The sequence below is a fragment of the Brassica napus genome, chromosome C3 (assembly GCF_020379485.1).
Source record: "Brassica napus cultivar Da-Ae chromosome C3, Da-Ae, whole genome shotgun sequence".
Taxonomy (NCBI): Eukaryota; Viridiplantae; Streptophyta; class Magnoliopsida; order Brassicales; family Brassicaceae; genus Brassica; species Brassica napus.
This window is the reverse complement of record NC_063446.1, coordinates 67,626,559-67,646,532: the sequence shown is the minus strand read 5'-3', so window position 1 is coordinate 67,646,532 and position 19,974 is coordinate 67,626,559. Positions and strand designations below refer to the sequence as shown.

The following is a 19,974-nucleotide window of genomic DNA, read 5'->3' as shown; positions in this document are numbered from 1 at the left end:
TTTCTTGACGAATGTCAAAACTGGAGTTACATCATTACCAATGATAAAAGTTTCAGTTTTAGATACCTTATTTCAAAATCTAATCAGAGTTTTTAAGTATCCCTGATTTTTTAAAGATTCCCCTGATTCGATTTATGGTGTAGATAAATATTTTAATTTATTTATATGTTACTGTTGTAAACTAAAAAGCATGTTGAGTGAATCTATTTTGGTGAATTTCATGCATCGTTTTTGGGAAGTGGGCTGGGTCAGTGGATCTCCTCCACAATTTCCCAAGATATTTTTCTAAAGTAAAGTGAGGGTAATGATTTGATCGTAAAACCGATTTTTTTTGTTAGACAACTTTACAAAACTCTACTCACTAATTTTGTGAGGTAGTTCTCATTTATGATTAAGACGGTGGAAATATATACTAATTATCATATACTAAATCACTATTGTACAAGTATGTAATTTTCACTCCTAATGTTATTCTCCAACACAAAGTAGTTTGTTTCACGTTATAAAATATCGGGAACATGCCATCCTTCAAAACACTAAGGCATCTGAAGAACTATATAATACGTATATTTTTCTTAAAACTCGAGAATAAAAGAAAAGAAAATAAACAGCTGTGTTTGATCCTGGAGACTTCTCTTCCAACCTCACATGTCCCTCTCACTTTTTCTTCTTCCGCTGCCTACTTACACATGTTCTTCCCATTTTCACTCAGCATAGATTCCTTTGTGTTTCTAATATTTTTTAAAATCTTTATTTCAGGCTTTTCATTTGTTTATTTTATATTTTTGTTATTTTACTCAGTGTTGGTGGTGGTGTTTGATTTTTTAAATTAATGGTTCATAGATTTCTAAACAGATTCTGGCTTCAATGGGCTTTAAAAAATATAGTACATACTAAGAATATTATCAATTTTCCTTTCTTTTTGTCGTTACATGAATATGTGATTTACTAAAGAAATTTTAACAAATAACTAAGTTATGCTTTTACATCAACTAAAATTTCACTTCAACTGATACAAAAAAGAAAAGAGGAAAGGTATTCAACTGCATTCTTCTTGAAAAAGATTCTGTATTTTTTTAATTTTCTTTCCTTCTAAGAAATCACTGTTAAGAAATAAATTTAGGCAAGTTTAACTTCTTTTTGACATCACTTAGGCAAGTTTTTTCTTCTTTCAATTAGGCAAGTTTAACTATGTATTTTATTTTTGTGTGAACTTTCTGTCTTTAAGGTATCTACATGTTTATAAATTTTGAAAGTTCAATATGTTTAATTTGGTTTTCTAAAAACTCAAATAAAATCAAACTTTATATGGAAAACTTTCATTTATACCGAAATAATGTTTAAAGCACGGGAGTCTAACCACTTTATATAAAGGGATGTCAATTGGGTTAGCACGACCAAAAATTCGCATAGCCTATAAATATTTGAGTCCAATCCAACCTAAAAATATATAGAGATTATATTTTAAATTCCGACTTTAATAGAATTATAAAGTTTTTTCGGGTTTTTTGGGCTTTTCGAATTACTTTATTTTAACATTTTATTTACCAATCTAATTATTTTTTAAATTATCTAATTTTTCATTTAAAAAATGAATTTCAGTTTTTTGTCTTCAAATATAAGGCCATATTAAAAAAAAATATTTAACAAGAATGTCTTTTCATATGTTTTAAAATTATATTATAAGCAAGTCATATTCAATAAAGTTTAAATAAAGAAATGAAAATTAAAACTTATTATATAAGAGAACAAAATTAATTTTAAACACAGTCAAACATTCTACACTTAGTAAGCTTCAGAATGGGGATAAATTGTTTGATTCTTCCGTTAGAGGTCCCATGTCCACCATGTAGACATTACAAAATGTTCTACCATGTCCACCATGTAGACATTACAAAATGTTCTACCATAGTTTTTTGGGGAAAAAAACAGGTTTTACATAAAGAATAATACTTATTTGTCAATTTATAATATGACTTTTGTAGTGATCAAACATTAAAATACATTCACCAATTTCTTAGCTAAGAGAAAGTTAATATGTAATCCACTTGTTTGTATCTTATTTTTCAAAATATTGATTTTCTTGTTCAATTTTTAAGGGTGGATTTCATGTTATTCAATCTAGTGTGTTCTCTCAGACGCTTGGCACATGTTTTTTTTTTGCAAATTCTCAAGTTTGACTTCAACGTTTGGGAATCAACAATGCGGTAGTAGGTTCATGCCTTATGCATCTACAGAAGAGATAGAGTCAAGCACTGATACCCCTAGGAAGTTACAGTATATATATGCCACAAGGATAAATGTCATGAAGAGATTAAGTGGGAAGACTTCCAGCGAGAAGATAAAGGTACACATAACAAAATCCATTTGTCTAAGTTAGATGCTTGTATCTTATTTTCTAGTTCAACTTTTAGATGGAAAACTTCATGCTGGTTAATCTAATGTGTTCTATTATGCTCCCACAAACCCTTTTGGTCTAACATCTACAAATCCAACAAACACCTTTCAAAGAACAATAGCTTCAAACCCAACTCAGAACAATTTCAGTACATTTTCCATTGGATTTCCGAACATTTATACAAGCTTTATATCTTTAAATACAATATTTATATTTTACCCATATTTGGTATAATATTATTGGAATATTCTATTTATATTTATATTTTAAAAATGTTTATGTTTTCCTTTTTTTTGTCACTAAAATGCTTATGTTTTCCAATATTGATATTTCATCAATATGAATAAATCCCATTCTAAGTTGGTTGATCGAAATACCAACTCTTATACCTTCATAGAATATCTAACTATTTTCATAGTAAAAGTTATTTTATGCGGTTTAAAAAGTCATATGGTATCTAATTACGTATAATAACTGATTATGAACTGGTTATTATAAACTGATATCAGTTAGTAAAAGATATAGATTTTATTACATTTTTATAAAATTACATGGTCTCTAATTATGTATACTAACCTATATTAAACCAGTTATTATAAACCTCTATCGGTTAATAGAGTAAATTACATAGTACATGAGTTGATAAAGTTTAATCATATTGTATGTCTATTACATTTATTCAAAGTACATAAGATTAGGATGTGTTATTATTTATTAGATGTGATTTGATATGTTTTAGGAGTAATATAAAAAGATTTAAATGCCATTAGTTAATTTTCTAGGAGATTTGCCGATTTATTTAGATACTCCTTTGCTAAACCTTTATCAAAGGGCAGGGAAAAAATGTCACTGAAAAGAAGTAAGAAAAATAAAATAAAATAAATAAATAATTTATTTTAAAAAGGCTTAATAAAGAATCTTCTTCACCCGAATAGATTCCAAACAAGTGAATCACTTCTCGTCAAGTTGCACAAACCCTCAAAACGCTTTTCTTGAATTTTCTTCTATAAATTCTATTACCTTAAACCATTCAGACCTCCCCTTCTCTCTTCTCCCTCGTTCAGAGATTTCTCCTTCCTTCTTCTTGTTCTTCTCCTTGTTTAGTTCTTCTAAGATCTCATGCTTTTTGTGAGATTAATTTATCAAAACACATTAGAACAAAACCATTGATGCTTAACCAGCAGTTCTTGGTCATTGAGACACATGTCTCCGATCATACTCAGTGAGATCTTCCTCTCTGGGTTTATGCTAAACTCCACAATCAGGCGCAGGACCCACCTCGTTCAATCTTTCTCTGTTGTCTTCCTTTACTGGCTTTACTACGTCTCTTAGTTTCTCATAATAACTAATCTCCAGCTTTATTCTTCCATTATATATTATATTACTCGTAATCAAAACCCTAGTTTTTAAAGTCTTTCTTTTGTTTCTTGTTCATTACGTCATCGATCTGGGTCCTCTCCTGCTTCATCTCTGTTCCCGTAAAGAAGAAGGGTTTTTTTGTTTGTTTGCTTGTTTGTTTGTTTGTTTGTTTGTGTGTTTACCAAATGGATCCGTCGTCGTCGGGATCGGAGGAGAGTCTCATGGAGCAGAGGAAGAGGAAGAGGATGCTCTCGAACCGTGAATCAGCGAGGAGATCGAGGATGAAGAAACAGAAGCTCCTCGACGATCTAACGGCTCAGGTTAACCGGCTTAAAGAACAGAACAACGAGATCTTGACAAGTGTCAGCATCACGACGCAGCACTACTTAACCGTCGAAGCAGAGAACTCTGTTCTCAAAGCTCAGCTTGATGAACTCAGCCACAGGCTCGAATCTCTCAACGGCATCATCGAGTTCCTCGAGAGCACCAACGGGATTTGTCCGAACCCCCTGACTGGTCCAGAGCCTGATGATTTTCTCGTGAACCAGATGAATATGAACATGTTTTGTATGAACCAGCCTCTCATGGCATCTTCGGATGCGTTACTGTATTAGAAATGTGGTCCAGAAAACCTCGAAATTACAAATGGGGCCCGCTTCTTTTGTCTGATTTTAATATACGTCCAAAGAGAGATATATAAAAAAAATCTATTAGTGGGGTTACGTCGTTTGATTGTGCTTTGTTCCGTCTTTGTCTCTATGTATTAAAAGCATCCTCGTTATGAGTGTTTGTAATAAAGGCTCTGTTGGCATGAGTACAAAGTATTTTCTTAATATTTTAGTATGCTTTTGATATCTTGAGTACCCCCTGTTTTATACTATATAGTTTCTTGAGTGTTAATGGTAAACGACTTCAAATGTCATCATTAAAGTAAAAAAAGATTTTAGTACGTATTGATATAGACCAAAACATCACTTGTATTCTAAGGTCCATAGGCAAATGAACGAACCGCTTAGGATATCATAATTTTAAATGATAATTTAAGCTGTATATAAGACACTACAAAAAAAAGATTACATAAATAATGACACAAAATTTTGGAGCGTACAGCACGCAAAAAAACTGAAAATGTCGGACCGTCTCTGATTCTATATACTCTTGTCAAATAGAATAGCGTATACATGTATTTTCATGTATTTTTAGTTTTACCTTCTTGTCTTCTACAAGACTACAAACTATCAGATTTGAGTTCAAGTTATGAAACGGCAGCGACATTATGATGCATCATTATGCTATAAACCTTTGGTCACATGTATTTTATGTTATACATATCATTTGTAACAGAAAACGACATATTGAATACTATTAATTAACATTCTCTTTTTTTATCGGCCATTACATTTATTATGGGAATTTGCACTCCCTACCCAAAACATTATATCATATTTAGGTGTATACCCTATTTCTCCCCATTTTTTACCCCATTTTTATCCCAAAAACAATGGTATCTCACTTCTTTGTGTATATCTACCTAATCAATACTATTAAAAGGGAAAGAGTTTTAATAAATCTACCTATGAAAGTCATTTTGGACCCTTTCTTTTTTTCATTTTTTTGGTCTTACCTTCTATATTATAACAATATGTGACAAGATGTGTCCGCTTTTTTACTCAAACTACCAGACTGGTTACATTATTATAATTCTAAACCGTTTAATGGATTAGTAAACCATCGTACCAAAACAAAATAAATTATAAGAGCCACACTATTTTTAAACCGTGACATATTATAGTTATGAAACTAACAGTAGACCTTTGTACCAAAACTAACTTCGATTATATGACCCACCAACTATTTCTAAACCTGTAACATATTATACTTATTAAATTAATACGAAAATTACACTTCAAACATGATTTGTATTAAAGACCTAAGACACTATAGGTTATACGATGATACCACATTATTCATCACATCTTTATCCTGCCATCGTGCAACTTTTGTTTGTTAAAATGAAAAACCTTCTTGGATGTTTCACACTGTCTTTACATGTCTTCTCTTCCCGAGTGAAAAATAGTATATATGTCAACACATTATTCAATATTACTTATTAAAATATCAATCATGTCTGTATAAAAAAACTTAAAAACACAATAGCTTATACATACCACAATATTCATCAGATAGTATTTACATAATATATACAATTAACTTCAAATACATCACCATCGTACAATATTTTGTTACCAACGTTGCTAATCACATTTTTAAAGATTAACTTCAATTTACAGTTTTAAACGATAAGCTTTGTTGTTAATCACATATTTAAAATTTAAAATTTAAGTTAACAAACTATGTAAGCCTAAAGAAGATATTGTGAATATGTTAAGTGGATATATTTTTAGATTTTTTTTGTTAATAAATATTACTATTATCTAACCCAAAAACACTTAAAATTCTGATGACTTCCTCTGCAAGTTTATTTAGTACGGCCAATTACATAATTTACCTTAATTCTATCAACCAAAATATCTAATCGATCCTATTTATATTTTTTACCAAGATTTTCGATAACCTACATTGATTACAATATATTCTATCATAACTTATCTTAACCTACATCGACTATAAAACTCTCCTATTATAAATACAAACTACCTCGGAACCCACTGTTTTGAAAACCGACTGGACACTGAACCGGACGACTTACCGGGTCATTGGGTCACTAGATCGACCGCGGATTAATAAATGAATTAATTTTATTATATAATAATATATTAACTATGAAAATAAAAATATACAAACTAAAGTCAATATTTTATAAATGTTTTTAAAACATCAAATAATAGTTTGGATATGTATATTTTATGTTTAAAAACATTTAAAAAATAATTAACTAAGTTTTCATATTTTTATTTTCATTTGACATACAAAATATAAAAAAAATAGTTTAGAATATTTAAAATTATGTAACAAGTTAAGAGTAATGACATCTAAAAAAATGAAAACATTAAATTCATAAATATTTATGTAGAATGTGAATAATAAATTAAAATTCAATCCAAAATAAACCAAAAGTAAAACATCATTGTAATAAATTGCTAATAACAAAGAATGTATAATCAAGCTTGCCATGTTCTTCTTCTTCAACTTTTTAATCAGAAATTTAGAATCTAAAAAATAAAAAATAAAAATTAAACATTAGAATGTATAAGTTATCTATTGGTTCAACCAGTGGTTTAACCGGTACCGGGTTTCGGATTTTAGTGGGTTTTTACGGGTTTTGTGGGTTTTTAAATTTTGAGTTTTTCACAAAACTCTAACCGCATTCATATTGGGTCACCAACTTTACATGTTCAACTGCGGGTCCGGATCGGTTTTCAAAACACTGTCAGAAACCTGTATCCATCAACTCTATCGAAACCAAACACACTACAAAAAAACCAGCAAAGAAACGAAACAAAAAACGTGATTCACATACAAAAAACAATTCTTATGCAAGCCAAATATATATTGATATATCAAAATATCTACAAAAAAATCAAATTTATATTCTTTTCATTGCATTAATAACGGTTTTTTGATTTTAATGTATTTTTACCATATTTGTTTTATTATATCCTAACTTGACTCTATACGAATAACTGGATCTATCGGTTCGACCACAAGTCTGAATCGGATATGAAAACTCAGTGAAAACATTGTATCAGACTGAAAAATAATAATAGAACAACTTTTAAATATTATAGATATCTAATAAATAGATATAAATTCATTTAATATTGGCGTAACGATTAACAAAAAAATATCTGCGCTTCTTAATCGCGGATCAAAATCTAGTTACCTCTTTATAAATCAAGTTCCACGATCATTCAGCTAACTAGTAAAGAGTTATTTTGCTCTGGTTTCTTCTTGTCTGATTTTTATAAATTGCTTTTTAATAATTTATTTGTCAGCACTCTTACATAAAATCTACTACCAAAGCAAAATTTCACAAAGGTAAATCTTCAAAAAGTGCGGATGTCTCCATGATACTAATGTCAACTTATAGATTTGGAGATACTTATAGAAGACTTTCAAAATCTACCTATTTTGAGAATCTAGATGAATTGAGGGTTGTTTGGTTTATGTTGCATATTGATTATTTATAATAATTTTTGGTTATTAAAAAATATTATATATTTTTTGGTGTTGAATATAATTGGTGTGAATACTTTTTTTTAATCAATGAAAAAAATAAAAAATATGTGAAATCCTAAAATCCTGTGTTCCTTGCTTTCTTTTAATTAATTTTCTTATCTCGAATTTTTCTTAATTCTTTTTGGTTTTTAATTTCGAAGATTTATCACCAGTACATCACAAAATAATGGTTACAATACATCGTGACTCACAATGGGGAATCCTATTCTACCCTTTCATGGCAGTATTATACTTTAGATGGATGGTGCGTAGTTTGTTTTATATTCATTGATCACGGATGTTTCATTAATGAATACAAACATATTGATGCCTCTTTTGTTTTATTTTCTTACTAGATGACAATCCGCGCATGCGCGGATAAGTTTTTATAATAATATTTATTTATTAAATAGTTTTAATATTTCGCAACTCTACAATTTTTATCGATTATAAAATGAGGAATATAAATGCTGGTATATTAAATATATCATCGTTGCTGAATAGTTAACGTATTACATTTCATTTTAATTATTTTTAAGACTTTTTATGCACAAAAAGAAATTAAGTTTGCGGCTGACACAAATCATCAAATTCAAACAAACAACATTGATTGTATAATGACGAAAGGGGATTAGGTTTTCTGCTCTCGATTTTCTTACCATTGACTTTCCATAAGTGATTTCATTTTCTGTCTCTACAAAATTGTGTTTTCGTTCTCGTCTTTGTTTCATTGATAAGAGTTAAGTTTCTTTTTTAACTTCTTTTATGAATTCAGTGAATTACATAAGTGTCAATTTTTAAAAAAATAGACATTTGTAAAAATTAGTTTCACTCTAGATACATATCTAAGAATCAAATTTTGAAAAACAATCACCGGCAAACTATATTAACAGGTTAGTGTTCAAATCTAATATATCAAGTTGTTATATAATATAAGTGTTGACTCGAATAAATGTATGTTTAGTATATATTCACCAGCTCGGTCTAAAAATCATCTAATTCAAGAACAACAAAACAAATTACTTATTTCACCAGTTCGGGTAATATCTAAATCCGAACGGATAATATCCAAAAATAACCAAACATAAGTATACTTAACCCTATATTTCTAGTTTCCTTCTCTCATTCTATTCAAAATATTTATATTAATGATGCTTATTGCTCAAAATTAGATAATATACATATAATTATGGACAAAATCATTTGCTACTCACTTAAAATACATATCAAGCTCTTGTTTCTTGCATTAACAAAAGTTGCATCTAAAATTTCAAAACAACAACTAAATTTGTGTCTTTCTAACCGATTAATAGTTTATTCTTTTAAAAATTAGAAAACCAGTTAAATTAAAATATATTTTAAATACAAAAAACTTAAAAATGAATAATTTATTTATTTTTTCTTCAAAATTTAAATATCCGAACCCAACCCAAAATATCTGAACCTAAACATAACATACCCGAACCCGACTCGAAATGTAGAAATACCCGAACGGGTTCTATACCTTTATACTGAAATACCCGATACGAACCCGAACGTGTATCTGAACGTCCACTCCTACGATATCATTTGTATCTTGCTTGAACAAAAGAAAGTTAAACCATTGAATCACAAAATTTTCAATGTGAAACTTTTACCATTAAATATAACATATAAGAAAAAATCTAATTTTTTTTATTATATGCTTAATGTGATTGTTTAATTTCTTTTAATAGTATAAAATTAAACAAAAAAAGAGAGGTTAGAAAAATTGTTATCAAATATGTATTATTAATAATCATTAATTGTCATATATATGTTAACCATATTAGGTAATTCCGTAAATTTTATTTAAGGAAAAAAAAAATTATTTTGTACACTACTAATTAATTTGATAGTTAGTTTAATAAAAAATATAGTATCTGTTTATATGGACCAACTTATTTTTCTAACAATTCTAAGAATAATTCTCATGATAACATGTGGCTACAAAAATATTTTATAATGCTCAACGATCAATATACAGAGGATATAAAGGAGTTTCCTGTTTGATAATTGCAATATTTTCTACCTCTATTTCAAGTTTATTATTCCTCTTGAGAGTATCGTGCATGTGTCGAGACATGAGAAATTAAAAAGGCATCTTATGTATTTTGATCTGGGCTATACAGTAGAACCTCTATAAATTAATATTCGATAAATTAATAATTTCTATAAATTAATAAATTTTGCTAGTCTCAACTTGGGTCAGTTCAAAATTTCACACAAATCGATAAAATAATAAGATAATATTTTTTTAGGAAATTTTATGTAAATATATGGTTCCATTAAAATTATAAATTAATAATTTATATGTATATATATTTTATATAAGTAAGTACCTATTATTATATTGTTTGTTTTATATTCATAACGAAATTATCTTTATAATTTCTTAACACTTAGTATATTTTTGATAAGATTTATTAATATTATATCGAAAATCACATTTAATTTCAAAAAATAACAATTAATATCTATACACTAAAATCAAATGTTTTTATTATCTTAGAATAAATAAATATTAAAATAAAAAATTTAAATAAGAAAACTTTTGTAAATTAATATCTCTATAAATTAATAACATTTTAAAATTCTGACATTATTAATTTATAGAGGTTCTGTTGTATCTTGATATCAGTGACCGTGAAGATGTGTAATTACTGCTTAGTTTTTGTAGGTTGCTGAGACCTATAACGTAAGATAACAAAAAGACATAATTGACATAAGGATTTAACTCCTAACATTATACTCTACATGATTACTCTTCAATCTCCATTTCTGTAAGGAAAAAACGTGAATGGGAAAATAAGAATGTGAAAACGTCATTGGAAGTACCTTTTACCTTTAGACTGCAAAGCTAGAATGATGAATGCAAGTGATGAGAATTAATTAAAAAATTTAACATTTTACCCAAAAAAAAAGAATTAATTAAGAAACCGTAATCAATTATGAGAAATTTGCCATGTGCAGGAAACAATAGTTGCCGGTACTTGACCTAAAACACATGATGACTTAACGATTTTAAGAGTATAGATCTCCTAATTAAGTGATTTTATAATTAGCATTCGTTCTCTTAGATCTACCTGAACAAATTTAATTGATTATTAAATCTTAATTGATATAATAATTTGGTTTATTAATATGTATACAGTAACATGCTATACAGATAACAACTTTATAATATCTAAGGTTATTTGGTTAAATAAAGTAATATGTATATTTATAAATTTGTAGTGTTTCCATCTTTTTGTGGATTTGGAGTCGATGGAATTTGTAGCTCGAAGTTTTATCTTATGAACAACATTATAGCTGCGTCTACACATGTTTTATCTCATCCTTTTGAAATGAAAAAGCATAATCTAAGCACACGTGGGTGGTGTAGTGGTAGGCGAATTCTGGTAAGTTAAGTGACTCGAGTTTGACGTAATTTCACGTCACTAAGCATGTGTAGCCACACAAATATGAGGTTATGCTTTAGGTTTTATTAAAAAACTCGGAGTGTGAGTCTATACGTAGACCGCAACACTCATTTGGAGATTATTCTGAGCCTTTGAATGGATTTTGGATACCCGAAAGTTTTTTTTTAAAAAAATTCACCACATCTTCAATTATTTTAAAGTTGTTGCCAATGACCAAAACAAAATTCAACAAACATTACGCTGGAAAAACATTAAAGACTGATAATGACCTAAAATCAAATAAGTAATAAAAGAGGATATAAGAGCAAGTCCATTGGTTAGAGACCATTATGGGTTCTCATGAATATTTTAGTAGTTAATATTGTGATTTGAAAAGTTTAGAACCCTTGTTAGTCTAATTAAATTTTTCATTGTCCAATGGGAGAACCTCATTGAGGTTCTTAAAAAAAAATTTAAAGCATATTAAAAATACAAATACAGAAAGGTTTTGGTTTGAAAGAGAACATTGAAAAATGTTTGTTGATGTTAGAACAAAAAGTTTTTGGTGTAAAAGTTGAAACTAAGATCTTACAGAGTTTAGTTACCGGGTCATGTGCAAGTCCTTTTGCAATTTTTTCAACATACTCGAGCATTTTGTAATCAGGAACAACTATGACAATGATCTCATCTTCTTCTTCACTGATTTACGGTCACTTAAGCTGCATTACAACATTGAACATGGAACAAAGCTTTAACTCTCCGACAAGAACATTTCAAAAAGCACTATGAGCTATCAAACATCCATCAGAGACTGCATGTAAAGAAGTTTCATAGAACTCACCTCAAAACCAGTTTCCTTAATAAGTGTCTCCAAGAAAACCCTCGAAAGCTCCCAAGAGCTCCACCTGCAAGATTCAAGAGTTAGACTCAGGGAGAATAACTAGTGAATGATGATTACAAAAACCACTAGCCCTTACAATAGCTCTTGTTCCTCCCGAGTTCACAAACGAGGCGCTTGCTTCACCTGACTGCCGAACAGCTCGCAACCAAATCATTAGGCAAACAGCTGAAAAATTAAAACCAATCTATGAGTATTATATCCTTTGAAAGAACATAACTAAAGATCTACATGAACTTGTTCCCATCATTTACTTGCAAAAAGACATAATTTTCAAACCATGTGTTCGCTTGTTGACACACAGAATGACAGAAACATTAAAGAAACAGAGCAGAGTGACCAACTTTGAAGCGAACTCGAGGCTTGTCCTTCACAACAACAGAAGAAGACACAATAGTCATATCAAGTGACCAATGCCACTTCACCCTTCTTCATCTTCATCACAGCTCTATCAAGTTCATCGATCACTTGCTATGTTAAAAGAATACACCAAAATCAATTACAGCGACAAAAGTCGGAACATCCAATAAAAACTTTCAAGGAAATTTTGCAGAAGTGTAGTTACCTTCATCTGTTTTGAACTCAAAGAGTTCTTCACTTTCACCGTGACCTTTCTTTAGGAAAACAGTACAAAGATCTTGTCTTTAAGAACTTGTCTGACCCACCAGATCATAGACAAAGATCTTGTCTTTAAGAACCAAATCTGCACATCAAAAGATGAAAACATAACAGATGTCATTTGTGTTAAAGAGTGTAAAATCAAATAAACAAAGAGATAAGCTTTTGTGTTACCTCCAAGGATTGTTATCCCCTGATTCTGTATCCTCTGGAATCCGAATCATTGTTCCGTCGTGGGTTCGGAGCTTTCACGAGGATGGGCTTCTCGTTTTCCTTGTCGAACGTGAACGGAGATGAGGAAGAAGGTTCCCATGACTGACCATCGGATTCGGGTTTACGAGCAGACAACCATCATCGTAAGAGCCGAAGAGGAAGAGGAAGAGAGAGAGAGAAGAGAAAAAAAATTAGCCAACAATAAAGTTACACGTATGGGGTTTTTAGTGATTCTAAAAGTGTTGGTTTTAGGGGCGGTTCTCTCTCTTTTTCCTTTTTTCCATTTATTTTTTTGGTTTTTTTTTTAAGAACTCCCCTTTCAAACCACCGATGGAGGTGGTCTAAGCCTCAGTTAGGCTGTCCACATATGATAGGAAAATCGTCCAATCAGAAGAGTCATTTTTGACACGTCAGCAAACTCTCTCTCTCTCTCTTCTGTTGGTGGGCCCCACTTACACGGTAAATATTTATTTTACGAACGCGTTTTCGTCTGAATTATTTATTGGGTTAGAAAAATCTTCTTTCTCTCAACTTTTTATCTTCAGTATCCCTTCGGCTTCTTCTCTTTCTCACGGATGAAACATAGACTGCTAGGTTACAGAGAAGTAGATGAAACACAACAAAACAACAGATTTCAAGCAAAAAGATTTGGAACATAGGGAAGTACACGAAGGAGGCTACTCCTCGACCTCCGATAGAGGGTGTTTACCGATATTGAATCTTGCCAGAAATATTTATTTCTTTAGATTTTATCTTTGTTTTCTAATTACTTGCAGCTATGTTTATATTTGAGATCCAATACGAACTAAGATCAAATAACCTACAAAATCTGCAGGAAAACGCAAGTGATCTGACTGTGGTAGGCAAGACTTTTGATCGTCCCGACAATGTTCTTTTGAGGTAAGTAAACACTAAAGACCACTATGCTAAACCAAGGTTTATATTAACTGAAATCAAGATAAAAACTCATGGATCTTATGGGGGAAACTGAAAATAGGTACATAGACCATGGTGTGAATTGTGAGGCATTGAGAAACACATGTCTATAATCTTGCTTAGCAGTTCAAAAGCTTTTGAAAATCATTTTTTGAAAATCATTACGCATCAGCTAATGAGCAGCCTAAACTACAGGTGAATTAAATTTTACCTAGCTAAAACATACCGGTGAATCTTATTGATTTGTTGATGACAGATTAATGATTATCCGACGTCATTGTTCTACTACATATCTGGTGAAAAAGAGAAGCAAGTAATATTCATTGAGCTTCACTAGCTCAAGTCCTTATTGCCTTCATAACAAGATTAATTTGCAGTTAAAGCTATCAACGGAATTGAGTGCCCATGACATGACTTATTCATCAACAAGAGGTAGTAATGCTAAGAATGAAATGTAGTCATATGGAACGTAGACATAAAAAATGACAGAGAAATATCATAATGTTATATTACATGATTATGATACTTACTGTATGTAACTGGAAAAGATAGAAACTCAATTTGTGAGAATCTGTGATTCAAGAAACTGAAGTTGCATTTTAAATTGCATGATAGTAAATCCAATTTGACGAAAGGAAAAAAGAATATTAGTAGTCACTGCAAGAAAGTTTTTTTTTTAAATTAGTATCCACGCCCAAATAATATATGCAGTGTGATGATTTGAGAGATGAATGGAAATGGGAATTCAAGAGGTAATTGTGGTATGAAACCAAATATGCAAATAAATATAAACAATAAAACAATAAGACGCATAATATATATAGCACGCACCATTGATTACAACATAGAAATCGAACACCCTCTATCCCCGCGCTTGCGCGGGGTGAAGACCCCTAGTAACTATGAAAGGTCCTTAGATATGAACTAGAGGCGGCTAAGTTATAAGTCATTTGAAATATATTCTAGTTTACTCGAAGAACTAGGATAAGACTTGCGCTTTGCGCATGGTGAATTTATTTGTATATATTATCGACATTTTTTTTATTTTATATTTGATAATTTTATTTGTACATATACAATATTTTTTGTTGTTATTATATAATTTTTTTCCAATGGAATATATCAATTTTTATTAAAAATTATGGAATTAAACTATAATTAATATATCATGGGTTGCTCGGATTGGACATTAAACAAATTATGACACAAAACCTTATTTTTTCTACTTAACACATTTTTTAAAAAAATTAACATTTCCACAGTTAAACTATTTTGACATTTATCTTCCATATGGTTTTGAAAGGTTTCAGATCAACCATCAAATTGATACACGTCATTTTATTTCATTTAGTCGTATGCTTAAGAAAAACTTACATTTTCGTAATTTAAAGTCGTTTTAAAAAAATTCTAAATATACCATATAAGAAAAAATCTAACACATAAGAAAAATATAACATATAAGGTTTCTTAATTTTTGTAGTTAATTTAAAGTCGTTTTAAAAAATTTAAAATATAACATTTAAGATTTCCTCATTTTTGTAATTTAAAGTTATTTAAAAAAATCAAAATATAACATATAAGAAAAAAATCTAGGTTTTTTTATTATATTGTTAATGTGATTGTTTAATTTTTTTAATAATATAAAATTAAACAAAAATGAAAAAGATGCAAAAATTGTTATCAAATCTTTATTATTCAGTCATTAATTGTCATATATATGTTAACCATATTAGGTAGTTTCTTGGCTTTTATTTAAGGAAAAAATCTATGTTTCTTATATTTTGTGTTAATATAATGTTCCCTATTAATTAGATTTGGACCAACTTTTTTCAATTGATTTTTAAGCTGCCACGTAAGTTAAATTGACATCCTAATTAAGTGACACCTAAGCATCGTCTCTTTTTAATTAGTACAAACTTAAAGTTACAACTTTTTAAATGATCCTCAATTAATATATTGGGGATTGAATTTGTATACTAGGAAGTGTTTCCACGAAAAAAAAAATCCTCTTATATATTAATTGAGAAGTCACTTTAGTGATTTATGCTGACTTCATAAAAAAGTTCTCCAATTAATTGTTATAATTTGATTGGTTGATGATTTTTTATTTTTTATTTTTTAATTAAATTTTTCAAAAGAAAACTATTCATAAAATTAAATAATCTAATCTATGTTTCCAAACATACAATTAAGCATCTTAAATATAAATGAATTAACATAATTTATTTATAGAAATAATTAAATATCTATATTACATTATATAAATTCATAAGATACATATAAATACATATGATACTATAAAAACCATTATAAAAACGGTTTTTATTATGTTTATATTAGTAGTGAATAAAATAAATCATAGATTTTAGAAAACTAATTAATCTAAACTTAATAATATTAATTAAATTCACTCATTTAAATGCATATGATACTATAGAAACAATTATAAAAGGGTTTTTATTATGTTTATATAAGTTGTGAACAAAATAAATCATAGATTTTAGAAAAATAATTAATCTAAACTTAATAATATTAATTAAATTCACTCATTTACTATATATATAGTATAAAAATATGTCAAATGAATCCAAACCAGTCAAATTTATAATTCTAAAAAAATTCCAATCATTTTCCAGTGACAATGTGGTATCATATATGCATTATCACTTTAGAAATGATTAAAATATTTTTATATTTTAAAACATATATTAATCACTTGGTAAACATATATTAATCAAAAAAATTTTATTTAATTTATCTATTAATACAAACAGATGAATTAACATTACTATATGGTAAGTCATTTAAAATTATATTATTTGGTAATTCATTTAATTTATTATATGGTAAGTCATTTAATTATATTAATCAAAGTATTTTTCGCAGGATTTTTCTAGAGTTAATACTCTATTAATATAATTCATATAGCTTGGATTATAATAAAATTAGCATGTTTTTTAAGGGAGATTTGCCAAAAATGACTCAAAACTTGATTCTGAATACAAAAGTGTACCCCAAATTTAATCAAATGCAAAAGTAACCCAAAAACCTAGTTAAATTACAACAGCCCCCTTATGAACAAACAAAAAACATGTATTCAATTTTACCATTATAACCCTCCGTTAGAGAAGACTTCTTTGTAAGTTTTCTCTATGATGACTTCTTTGTAAGTATTCTCGTTCAGTAGATCTTAAAAATAATTTTATAATTTTATAAAAAATATTTTGATGGGTACAAAATTGAAATCATGTAATAATAAATATTTCTCAATGATGTAAATTTAGTTCATCTGAAATTGAATTATTTTCAACATAGATGACTGAATGTATATTGGCTCATGAGTCATTGGTTTAGGGTTTGATAACATATGTTATAGTATTGTATGTATCTTTAGGGTTAGATTCTGAAATTTTACCTTTATTTTTTTCTTTTTCAAATAGACTCATATATGTTTAGTAACTATCTAATAACTTGATTTAAATACTTTCTAAGTTTTTTTTAAGTTTAAGAAAGTGTTTTCTGCATAGTTAATTGATTATAGGGTCTGGAAGACTCACAAAAGACTTAAAAAGAAGTCTTCACACACATCCCGCCTAAATTTTAGTGGAATTTATGGTTTCCGCCTAAATTTTGGAATAATTTAGGTTTTCCGCCTAAATGAAAGTCTTCCATAAGTCTTCCAGAAGTATTCCAGGAGTCTTCCATAAGTCTTACAGGAGTCTTCCAGAGAAAGTCTTCTCAGGGATTAGATCTTAAAAATAATTTAATTTTTTTATAAAAAATATTTTCATGTGTAAAATTTGAAATCATGTAATAATAAACATTTTCCAATGATGTAAATTTAGTTTATCTGAAATAGAATTATTTTCAACATAGATGAGTGAATGTAGATTGGTTCATGAGTCATTGGTTTAGAGTTTGGTAACATATGTTATAGTATTGTTGGTATTTTTAGGGTTAGATTTGAAATCTTATCTTCATTTTTTCCTTTTTCAAATTGACTTATATATGTTTAGTAAGTATCTAATAATTTGATTTAAATACTTTATATGTTTATTTAAGTTTAAAAAGGTTTTTTTGCATAGTTATTTGATTTTGGGGTCAACAAGACTCACAGAAAACTTAAAAAGAAGTCTTCCGACACATCCCACCTAAATTTAAGTAAAATTGAGGGTTCCCGCCTAAATTTTGGAATAATTTAGGTTTCCCGCATAAATCAAAGTCTTCCATGAGTCTTACATAAGTCTTCCATGAGTCTTCCATAAGTCTTCCATGAGTCTTTTGGGTCGAAAGTATTTAACCTAATTGGAATTTTTGTCTCTATATATAAAGAAAATTTACACATTCTCTTTCTTCCTCTCAAATGACTGCAACAAAAATGTAATGTTTCTCACTCTAAAACTCTCCAACCTCTGTTTAATCTCTTTGAACATCAAAACACCAAACTTTATATTCATTTCTCACTTTTTCTTATGTCTTCTCACTAATTTATCTTCTTTTTGCAGGTTTTTCATTACATGATTCTTATATTTCACTCTTTCAAAGGTAGATCTCTAAATTTTGGATATGAATTTATGTGTGTGTTTATATGTTAGATTCTAAAAAGCTATAAATTCAACATAGTGTGACTGTTTTGTTTATTTTGTAAGCATAAAATTTTCATTTTTGAAGTTTTTCTCTGTTTTGAAGTCATTTGAATGTTTTTGAATTTGCAGGTTTTTCCAGATCTGAGAGACTTTGAAAGACTTCTCAGAAGACTCTTACAAGACTCTCGGAAGACTTCTCAAAAGCTTTCTTAGAAAGTCTTCTAATGCATTTATGCTAGAAGACTTCCCACGAAGTCTTCTGCCTAAAGTGGTATAAATTTTGGATATGTATTTTGTGTGTTTTATATATTAGATTCTAAAAAATTATAGATCCAACCTAATGTGACTGTTTTGTTTATTATCTAAAAATTTATTTTTGAAGTCTTCTCTATTTTGAAGTTATTTGAATGCTTTTGAATATGCAGATTTTTCAGATCTGAGACATATTTTGGAAGACTTCTGGGATAATTCTTGGAAGACTCTCTGAAGACTCTATGAAGACTCTCGGAAGACTTCTTGGAAAATCTTCTAATGTATTTTATGCTACAAGACTTCCCACGAAGTCTTCAGAAAGTCTTCTGCTCAAAGTGGTACAAAGAGATGATGTGAAATGGAGTCCAAGTTTATCTATGTTGAGGAACAATATCTAGATGTGTAATAATTTTGTTTATGGTTTTTTAATGATTTGTATGTGTATACTTCTAAACAGGTTATTTTTGAATTTGACCGAAGTTAGTCAGAATTTTGACTTTTTGTAGAAGACTTCTAGGGAAGTCTACCTGGAGAATACTTCAAAAGAAGTCTTCTCTAAGTCTTTCAGATTTCTTCTCAATGTCGTAAGAAGTCTGCTGGGTTACTTTTGCAATTGACTATATTTGACTTTTCAAGAGAAGACTTCTTTTCGTCGGATGACTTCTCTAGAAGTCTTCTCTCGAGGGCAAACGTTTGACCAAAACCCAGAATTAAACTCGAGAAAACTTCTAAAGAAGTCTTCTTAGAAGTCTTCTAAAGAAGTCTTCTTAGAAGTCTTCTTATAGAAGTCTTCTCATTGATATTAAATGTTTTACTATTATTTTTCAATTGCAAAAGTAACCCACGCAGACATCTTCCGGCATTGAGAAGACTTAGGGAAGACTTTCAGAAGACTTCTGTAGAAATTTTCTCTAGTCAAATTTCTGACCAACTTCAGTCAAATTTAAAAGTAACATGTTTATCCGAAAAGACTTCTTTAGAAGTCTTCTCTGGAATTTCGAAATTTTTTTGTTTACAAAAGAAAGTTAGAAGACTTTTAGGGAAGTCTTCTATTAAAAACACAAAAAATGTCAATTGCAAAAGTAACCTATGCATTGACCAGAAGACTTCTTTAGA

The 19,974-nt window shown here is 29.1% G+C and overlaps 1 protein-coding gene and 2 long non-coding RNA genes across 7 annotated transcripts; 2 read left to right on the top strand and 1 right to left on the bottom strand.

The window, feature by feature from the left end:
- The first annotated feature begins 3,328 nt into the window (after window positions 1-3,328).
- On the top strand, window positions 3,329-4,611 carry LOC125583443 (bZIP transcription factor 11-like). Its single transcript, XM_048750380.1, has one exon. The coding sequence runs from the start codon at window positions 3,943-3,945 to the stop codon at window positions 4,369-4,371; it is 429 nt and encodes a 142-aa protein (XP_048606337.1). The 5' UTR covers window positions 3,329-3,942; the 3' UTR covers window positions 4,372-4,611.
- Window positions 4,612-11,820: 7,209 nt separating this feature from the next.
- LOC106411608 lies at window positions 11,821-13,353 on the bottom strand. The gene is made up of 6 exons (XR_001282403.3): window positions 13,046-13,353; window positions 12,819-12,956; window positions 12,598-12,724; window positions 12,333-12,421; window positions 12,197-12,260; window positions 11,821-12,074 (listed from the first exon to the last, which is right to left on the bottom strand). It is a non-coding gene; the product is annotated as an uncharacterized LOC106411608 (long non-coding RNA).
- Window positions 13,354-13,523: 170 nt separating this feature from the next.
- LOC106370223 lies at window positions 13,524-19,345 on the top strand. Of its 5 annotated transcripts, XR_001274229.3 has the most exons (6): window positions 13,524-13,785; window positions 13,920-13,984; window positions 14,277-14,452; window positions 18,526-18,565; window positions 18,736-18,877; window positions 19,032-19,345. It is a non-coding gene; the product is annotated as an uncharacterized LOC106370223 (long non-coding RNA). The 5 variants fall into 5 exon arrangements; XR_007320438.1 differs by having other exon boundaries at window positions 13,524-14,215; XR_007320437.1 differs by lacking the exons at window positions 18,526-18,565; window positions 18,736-18,877; window positions 19,032-19,345 and adding an exon at window positions 14,082-14,215 and having other exon boundaries at window positions 14,277-14,606.
- The last annotated feature ends 629 nt before the right edge of the window (window positions 19,346-19,974 follow it).